Genomic DNA, 9,059 nt, shown 5'->3' on the forward strand with positions numbered 1-9,059 from the left:
TCTCAGCTCCTGCGCGCCATCACAAGTCGAGTTCTCAATGATTGTTCAAATTGTATGCCCACATGGAGAGTCTTTCTCAACTTCATGTGCCCCTTCATGTCTTCAATCGAGCTAGTGTTCATATCGTCCGTGGAACAAAAAGCAATGGTGGAAAACCATAGAAACTTGAGAAGTTTACGAGATGGTCAAAGTAATATTTTCCATTACTACCTAAGCCGCGAGACAACAGATGCTACGTCAGACTTTTGTTAAGGATAAATAACTTTAGTAAACCAACTTGTAACTCAGAAAGAAGTTGAGTAGATCTTTTTGCTCTAACACTGAGTATTGACGAGTCAGATCTTCAACGGAGATCGTTGGTCGAAACCTACCCTACATGTTGGCATTCATTGGCGTCCTTCTGAAGTATTCATTTAGTACTTTCGCAATTTCCTCGTATTGTTCAGCCGACAATTCAACTATCAGTTCTTTCTTTTCTTTTTTCTTCTGTCCAGCCAACGATTGAGATTCTCTTTCCGCCAGCTTGAGCTTTGCGGGACTCAGCATTAGATATTTCTGACGGCTCTTCTCGTGATAGATACCCCAGGAGCGAAGAATTTCAAATGCCAGTGCCCCAGTACTCGAATGAAGAACGTCAATGAATGGTATTCCTTCCAAATTCAATGGACCTTTCCCACCTCGAACTATGATTGCTTTTTTGGGGATGTCCGCAAGACGCACGAAGGATGAATCTGCGTATCCACGTTCCTGCATCCAGGGTTTCAGGCCAAGATCCGCCCAAGCTTGTTGGTGATTGATGGCTGGAGTTTGGGAGTCCTCTACTTGTACGAAAGTTCCCCTATCCTGGGGATTGACCCCAAGGAACCGGGATCTTTTTTCTCCATCTTTCTGATTTACCGCCTTTAACTCCTCCCACGCTTTTTTGAACGTATCTGCACCGAGATTCTTCTCATCATACAGAACAATACTGACATTGATATTAGCATAGGGCAGAAGAATTGGCTATCAAACATGTTGATTTGAAGAGAGGAGGGGGACTTCTCACAGGTCCACGCTTTTCAATTTCATCAAGGACAAGGTGTCAGGCAAGAAACTCGAGATTTCCTTCTTCGGATCTTGGACTTTAACCGTCACGAAGAGTTTCTCCCTGGGAATTTTGTCTCCGACCTGCTCAATGACATTGCCAAACCTCACCTTCAATTCAGTATCGGGGTCCACGTTGAAGCCATTCGGCCTGAGAGGGAAATTGGTGAGGCGTTGTTCCATTATTGCCACGGCTAGTTCCACAACTTGGGGAGTACTGGGACTGTCTCTAGGATTGTCTGCGCTAATCTTGTAGTACAGTGTTCCGAATTTCGTATCGAGCTAGAAGTGTTAAATTCCGTGTCATTCCGAGTGTAAAGTCCGGGCCACTCACAACTGTAACAAAAGGGCCATCTTCTGGGGTGTACTGTTCTGGGTCCATGTTGGTGTTTGAGAAGAGATGGGGCAAAAGCAAAAAGCAGTTATGTCGATGACGGAGCTGGCTGCTAGGCAGGGAGGATGATGGCGGGCGTTTGACAATGATCCTAGAATCAAGTAAGGAGACAGCACGACTTCCTGAGTATATACAGATAGTTATAGGAGGCAGAAGCAGAAGCTGTTGAAGTGAGCCTATGCTGTGACTCTGGTGCGACCTTAATGGGTAGGTGGTTGCTTCGTATATAGTAACAGGACTGTTTGCTAGAGTGTCCTTTGTCTGGAGATTTCCATCTCTTCCGAACACCAAGACTCCAATGAAAGAACAGTGTCGTTGATTTTCTTTCGGCTGTATGTAAGAAAAAGACTCACCAATCCCTTTGATTGAACCCCGAATTTGTTTTCTCATTAAAGCAGTGATCCATGTGATGTTTTCGTCACAGCAAACTCCGTCCACCTTTTCCTTTTACCTGGCTTGCCCCGGCCTTCCACCTACCCTCTTTCACCACAAAGCAATTGCGCACACGCGCAGGCAATTGCGTCACACTGAACAAGATATAAGAGGAATATCCAATGCAAACCATTCTAACAGCCTGTTCAGCGAACAGTTTTCAAACTTGATTACTATATCTGATATCAATGCAATGATAGCAGGTTGTATTTCACTGGTGTCGGAGTAGGGCGGCTCGAAAGGCTTCATTCCAGAGAAGAAAGAAAAGAAGAGCAGAGGGCCAATATTAAGGAATAAAGCGGCGACAATAAGGTATCTGAGCTGGTTCGTTTCCGTTGATGCGCATACATTTTTGGGGACGTTTAGTGCCGGAAGCTGTCAAGTATTAAGGAGGCCTTGAAAGGGACTGCGAAACCTCCATGCGCATATTGAATCATTCTGATCTCAATTGGTCTACATCTTTTTTTGTATTAGCGTTCCTTAAAATGAGACCCTGAACGTATCTTTCTTCCTTTGCAGCTTTGATAAGCCTGCTGTGATCCATTTTTTGATTTCGCTCGTGGGCAGTGTAAACGAGCTATCCCAGACCCCCTTGACAAAGGATGAAACAATCGCTCTGTGGAATTCATTCTAAGATTCGCCTTCTCTATCCATCGCGAGGTCGAAACATTGCCATATCAGGGAAGTTCAGGGGAGCAATGACCCAGCAACGTTCCCTGTATGCATTTGCCAGCTACATTTCAAGTTCAGGACGGATGCAAGTCCCCGCTCTTGACGCTGAGCGACATAGCAAAGCCAAGGAAATCATCTGCTTCTCAAGTGCACTCACCATCAATGGATAGAGGTATGTCTTCATATATGGGCATGAAGCAGTAGTGGTGCTGTTCACACTGTCGAAATTAATGTAATCCGAGCTGTTCCCCATCTTATCACGTTGCTTCAGCCATGGCCTCTTAGTCTTACAATCTACTGCGAGCTGTAAGCATCCTGAGTCCTAAGGATGATTACTGCCAGACTTTAGCAACCTCATCCCTACTCCAGTTCTTACCTCATTACATTGCAAAAGATTAGTTGGAACCCGCGTGGCTGGTACTTCGTGGCTTCTCCGGAACGCCTAGATACTCCACGCTTTGGCCATGCATGGAAGGAGGTTGAGGTGATATGCAGTGCAATGGGGGTCCAGACCACGGCTTCGGACGAAAGCAGCCAATCACGGGGGCTCGAAACTGCATGACGCTGCAGACATCGGCCGAGAAATGGTGCGTAGCGCCCGTGCCCAGTCTGCACCTCCAGAGACGTCTTTCGGATCATGAATAGACTGGCCAAAGCCTGCAGTTTGGTGCCAGACATTGGGCCTCTGTGGCATCAGTGCGCATGCAACTGGGGTAAAGGGTTCTGGAACCCCCCTCCGGTCGAGCTATATGTTACGCAGGTCAATGTCTGGCCCGCAAATTAGGTACATGGCTAAGGCGCCGTATTAGACCCTGCCTTACCCGACATACTGACCGCAAAGGTCAGACTACAAATGCGCATGTCAGCTTACCTCTAGATGATCAGTATGGGAGACTTCAGCTCTTTTCACATGAGTAGCTTGGGTCCTCATATGAAAGTCGGTGGTGGACGCCGTGTGGCTGGCCTGAAGGGCAGACTATAAGGATAGGCTTTGGCCGAAGGCTGTTGACATAATCACCGACTGAACTTCATTTACTGATTGACATCAGCGCTACACGGAGCCGTTGAATCTTGATAATTAAGCGTCAAAATCTATGATGGACCCGGTGGTCTGGTCAAGACTCGGCTGCAGCTGGATCGCGTTTTGCTCACGCAACCACTTGTTGCACGTGGATTCTTCTACTGGCGTATACGGCGAACAGACATCGTATTTGCAGTACGGCCTGGATGAATTTCATAGAGAATGAAAGGCCTCAAGACCCATGGCACTGGACGCGCTCTGTTTCTGTGTTTCACGATCGAACCCTTTCCCCCTTTGTGCTTCTTTGTCCATGTCCATGCGGCTCTCTTTACCTTCAAACTACTTTCCTTTTGGAAATGGTGTCTCTCTCATTGGTTCGAGGGTCACTTTGGCGTCAATGTGTAAGCGCGCTAACAGCCTTAGCTCTGCCGGACCTGCTCAGCCGTCACCGAGAATACAGTGTCCGTTTCGCATGCCGTTAGACGCTAGAGACTTCGGATTCCGTAAGCTTCCCAGGCTGTCGGCAACGCCCGACATACAACACTTTGTAGTACAACGAAGCCTGGCTAAGAGGCATGTCAGCGGTGATGACAGTCCAAGTGCCTTCGGCTTGCCCATGGGGTAACCATACCACCGGCGCCGACATGATGGCTTGACCTTGCCTCCGGACTTTCTGATGCGTCTAGATCGGATTGGAAGTCCATGTGAGAAACTGGGAATGTTTGAACAGAGCAGGGATTTTGAGTTGTCCTTCACATCTATAAAGACAATGTATTCACATCCAAAATCTTAACTTCTTGGCATCCTCTCTCAGACACCTTCCACAGCAACCACTGCCAAGACACTGCACGTCTTCCTTCCCGCCGACCGCATCATCAACCCATCTTTCTTTCAAAATGCACGCTTCCAGCCTCCTTCTTGCTGGCCTCTTGGCAGTCGCCAACGCTGCAGTCCTCCCCCACGCTGAAGATGCCTCTTCTGCTGCCGTCGTCGCGAAGGACCTTGACGCTCGCGGCGGAGCCAAGTGTCCAGCGGTCTGGAAGCAAGTCAACACTGAGCTCAACTCTCTCTTCATGAGTGGTCCTCAGTGCAATGATCTCGCTCGCGCGTCCATTCGCGCTATTTTCCACGACTGTGGCTCCTGGGACACTTCCCAAGGACTCAACGGCGGCTGCGACGGCTCCCTGATTGTCGGCGTCAACCCTGATGTCGAGCTTAACAGGAGTGAGAACAGGGGACTGCAGAAGATTGCCGGTGTCCTTAAGGATCTTGCCACCAAGTACAACACTACTGTTGCGGACATGATTGTTTTTGCTGGAAGTAAGTCATATAATGGAAAACCACGTTCGTATCATTTTTGCTGACCGAGCACGCCTCAGACGCAGCAATCTTCCTCTGCCCTGGTGGACCCAAGGTCAAGACCTTCATCGGCCGTGCTGACAGCACCACTTCCGCCAAGGATGGTGGCTTGCCCGACGTGTTTGCTCCCGCCGACGTCCTTGTGGCACTTTTCCAGAAGAAGGGCCTTGACGCCGAAGCTCTTGCCGCGCTCCTAGGGGCTCACAGCACCTCGACGCAGAACTTTGTTGATACGACCAAGGCCAACGCATCCCAGGACTCAACGTAAGTGACCTAACCATGGCAATAAATTCAACTTCGCTACACCAATGCTGATCATTCACTACTAGGCCTGGAAAATGGGACGTCAGCTACTACAAGGAGACATACGACTTCGCGACTAAGGGCACTGCTGCACCGGGCGTCTTTGTGTTTCCATCGGACTCCAAGATCTCCACCTCTACCTCTGGTGACATCGGAAAGAAGTTCCAGGGCTTCATCGGACAGCAGAATAAGTGGAGCAGCAGCTTCACCAATGCGTGAGTTACTCTATGATGAAGTTGTACATACGCTCGATTACTGACGCGGAGTAGCATGGAAAAAATGGCGTTGTTTGGCAACGATAAGAACAACCTGGCCGATTGCACCGACAGTATCACCAGGCTCTGAGTGCTTGAAATAGCGGCTCTGTGTTGATCGCATGTGCTGCATGTGGTGATGATTTGATGTTAATATCCTATTTTCTTCGGGGACTGTACGTTAGTTGCCGGTGTGGTAGCTCTCCCCATATTGCGAGATTTATGGCGTGATAGAATTAATGATTAATGTTCAGTATTATGAAAGGTTGAACCAGAAGGCACTATGATCTGACCCAGAATGAGTGATAAATTGTCTTTCGGTTTTCAAACGAAAAATACCAAAGTATGGATCGGAATAAACTTCCCATTATCATTGAACTTGAGTGGCGACTCTCTAGTTCAAATGTTGTATCTTGGACTTTAATCCTAGTAGACATCGTATCTCATCGATAGAATGATATGAACGTTTACTCTTTTATAGACCAAGTATATTTCTAAATATCCCTTTTACGTAACGTATATAATAAGCGAGTGAAATAGATAAGCGAGTGAAATATAGAACCGCGATTACATTACTTTAATATAATCGGGCGCTTTTTTTTTATAATTTACTATAACGCGCTAAAATAAAGAATTTAATACTTAGCTTACCCTCTAAGCTATTTAAAGTTATTTAAAACTAAGCGCTCGGGCTATAGCTAAGATCTATTTAGTTAACTATATTACGCTAATTTAATAACTAAAGGGAATATTATTATAACGTAATATTATACCGAACTCGCGTAATTTAACGGTTTTTAAAAAAGAGAAGCTAGTTAAATATATCCTTAACCTAGATTCCTAATTATTTTTTTCCCGGTTTTATAATATTAAAGAAATAGTAAATTAATTATTTATTAACCGCAACGCGCTCCCTATTAAGAAGCGATAGGCTTCGAACTTTATTAAATAATAGCTATAGTTATAAACGCGTCGTTTTTATAAATACGATTATAAAAGGGCCTAATATAAAGATCTAATTATAATAAACGCGTAGTTCTCGCTTATAGCGAATATAATTACGAAATACGGTATTATAAACTTAGATATTTATAACTTTAACGAGACTAGCTTTATAATAAACTAGATCTTAACTAGTATAATTATAATTAATATTAAAAGGCGTTTAAATATAAAATTAATATAGTTTAGTAATTGTAAATAGGTTATAGTTATTTAGGCTATTAGTTTATTAGGTTATAGCGTCCCGTTATATATTATCGTTACGGGTTAATATTACCTCTCTATTTAGTATATAGAATCTAGTCTTCTATATAATTAGGTTATTATAACGTTTAAAAATAGATAGATAATAAATAAAAGAGGCCTAGATTAGGCTTAGTACTTTAAATAGTATATAAGACTATATAAAAAGGGTTAATATTACCTTTTTATTATCGACGGATATAAAAATTATTACTCTACGGATTTTAAGCTTTTTTATAAAGAGAATAATATTATTACCCTATATATACCGGCTTATTTATTTTATCTATTCTAGCCTTTAAATATTAAATATTTTAAGCCTCTAAAAAAGGCGTATAGTTAAGAAATCGAGGATAAAATACGTCGGGGTAATACGTATATTATTAAAAAGGACTTCTTTTTAGCGTTTTATAGGGCTTTTACGTAAACGATTATAAAGAAAAATATTTAGAGAGGATTTAGAGGGGTAGGACTTATGCTTTTAAATATAGAGAGTATATTTTTAAAGTTTAATATAAAGTTATATACTCCGACGCCTCTAAGATCTTTTTTAATAATACCCCCGGTATAGACTTTTTAAATACTAAATAACTTAACCGAGGCGTCTTTATAATTATAATTTATTAAAAATAAAATCGCCTGTTATTAAAATAGCTCTTTAACTTTAATTATTAAAACTATAGAGTATCTATTTAAAGGGGCTCGTAGGTTTATATATTAAATCGCTTTATTAAAATCCGAGAACTAGATCTTTTAAGAAGAGAATAATTTATTTAGTTAACGCTAAAGAGTTAAAAAAAACCGTCTTTAATAAAGAGGAAGTTTTATTATAATTAAAGGAAAGGACTTTTAGTTATAGAGAGAGGCTATAGCCTAAGTAGAGGAGGAAACGCGCCGGAGTAGTAATTACTGACCGAGGATTAAGACGGGCTAACGACGATATAGCGTCTATAGGAATATTAGTTATAATACGTAAATATATTAATTTAATAAAGAAATGTTTAAGGAAGAGGACTTTAAATAGTTTTATTAAATTAATAAAGTAAGTATTAAGATTTATTAATTTATGTAATATAGTTGCGGTTCTATGTTTCACTCGCTTATCTATTTCACTCGCTTATTATATACGTTATATTATTTTATAATAGTCGACTTCTCTATATCACAAGTCAAGCTCAAGCAAATTTTGAGAAGCGATCAAAATGTTCGATCAAATGTTTTAATCTTGTTATCGATGGATGTTAATCCACTACATTAATAGTTTAGGGTGTTGGAAAGACAACACCTGTCGTAGATTATTCATAAGGAAGATACAACATAAATAACACTTGATTTCTCAACTTCATTGGAGTTTCAAATACCAAAATCAGCAAGTGACTTTTGCCCTTCATCCGTGAACATCATCCTACCATTGAAGTACCCAACAAACCAAACCCCCAGGTACCGCCAGTGCCACCACCAGAAATGGTCTTGCGCACCGAACCATCCGAATACGAGATCCAAGTTATAACAGAGGTTGTTGCACGCCCCCAGAATCAAGACGCTCAGAATTGCGACGAAATGGACTGCTCGCCTCGCGTAGATGCGATCGACAATGAAGGCGTTGATGAGGCCTCCCATGGCGCCTCCCATGCCCAGAGGGCAAAGTACGACGGTCCACATGAACTTAGGGAACATACTACGCCATCCTGAGAAGGCAGCAATGCTTACTATGAGCATTGCAACTTCGAAGACAAGGGAATTGAGCCAGAAGAGGAGAAATGGACGGAGGTAGATAGCATGTCGCTTCGAGGCTGTGGTTTTGTCCTCGTCAGCGGTTACTATTACCTGATAGACTGCTTGAGACATAGTTGGTGAGTCTTTGACGAATCTGTAGAGTTTGGTAGTCGATATGTTTGGGGTCTTGGGAAGATGTTTGTACAAGTTGGAAGATGTAAGACTTTGAACGTAGGAAGCTGAAGCTGTCTTCGAAACATGAGCTTAGACACAGGGGATACCTCAGGTATTCAGACCGGTTGGGTTTCTTTTGTAGTTCCACAACCATTACTTTCTCACATGGATATATGGAAGAATTGAGACTGGTAGTAAGGTACCAGCCGAGACGGATTGGTAAACACGATCAAAGGTTTTCTCGGCCGTTTTCTCACTCTATACCCCGCGATGGGGTACATTTGGCTATACATCAGACGACTAGGGTCACATTCGTCGCAACTTATTGCTAGCCCCTCAAATGGCCTTTCGAAACTCCACGCATCCCTCGGATGTACCATTCGGGATTACTATTCTCTGTTCTAAG

General features: G+C 43.1%; 4 protein-coding genes across 4 annotated transcripts; 1 reads left to right on the forward strand and 3 right to left on the reverse strand.

Annotated features, from left to right (window-relative positions):
- Positions 1-1,041: 1,041 nt before the first annotated feature.
- On the reverse strand, positions 1,042-1,465 carry BDZ83DRAFT_758842 (uncharacterized protein; the record flags this gene model as incomplete). Its single annotated transcript, XM_060515099.1, has 2 exons — positions 1,042-1,365; positions 1,418-1,465. 2 exons carry the CDS (start codon positions 1,463-1,465, stop codon positions 1,042-1,044), a joined length of 372 nt encoding a protein of 123 aa, XP_060357340.1.
- A 1,090-nt stretch (positions 1,466-2,555) lies between these two features.
- BDZ83DRAFT_658328 (uncharacterized protein) lies at positions 2,556-3,259 on the reverse strand (the record flags this gene model as incomplete). Its single annotated transcript, XM_060511031.1, has 3 exons — positions 2,556-2,642; positions 2,739-2,799; positions 2,958-3,259. The coding sequence occupies 3 exons, from the start codon at positions 3,257-3,259 to the stop codon at positions 2,556-2,558; spliced, it is 450 nt and encodes a 149-aa protein (XP_060357341.1).
- A 1,239-nt stretch (positions 3,260-4,498) lies between these two features.
- Positions 4,499-5,609, forward strand: BDZ83DRAFT_595146 (versatile peroxidase VPL1; the record flags this gene model as incomplete). Its single annotated transcript, XM_060506771.1, has 4 exons — positions 4,499-4,922; positions 4,982-5,225; positions 5,291-5,479; positions 5,534-5,609. The coding sequence occupies 4 exons, from the start codon at positions 4,499-4,501 to the stop codon at positions 5,607-5,609; spliced, it is 933 nt and encodes a 310-aa protein (XP_060357342.1).
- A 2,507-nt stretch (positions 5,610-8,116) lies between these two features.
- BDZ83DRAFT_595156 (uncharacterized protein) lies at positions 8,117-8,611 on the reverse strand (the record flags this gene model as incomplete). Its single annotated transcript, XM_060506772.1, has 1 exon — positions 8,117-8,611. One exon carries the CDS (start codon positions 8,609-8,611, stop codon positions 8,117-8,119), a length of 495 nt encoding a protein of 164 aa, XP_060357343.1.
- Positions 8,612-9,059: the final 448 nt, after the last annotated feature.

Source organism: Colletotrichum acutatum (genome assembly GCF_030867785.1).
Source record: "Colletotrichum acutatum strain CBS 112980 chromosome Unknown BDZ83scaffold_275, whole genome shotgun sequence".
In the NCBI taxonomy this organism is placed as follows: domain Eukaryota; kingdom Fungi; phylum Ascomycota; class Sordariomycetes; order Glomerellales; family Glomerellaceae; genus Colletotrichum; species Colletotrichum acutatum.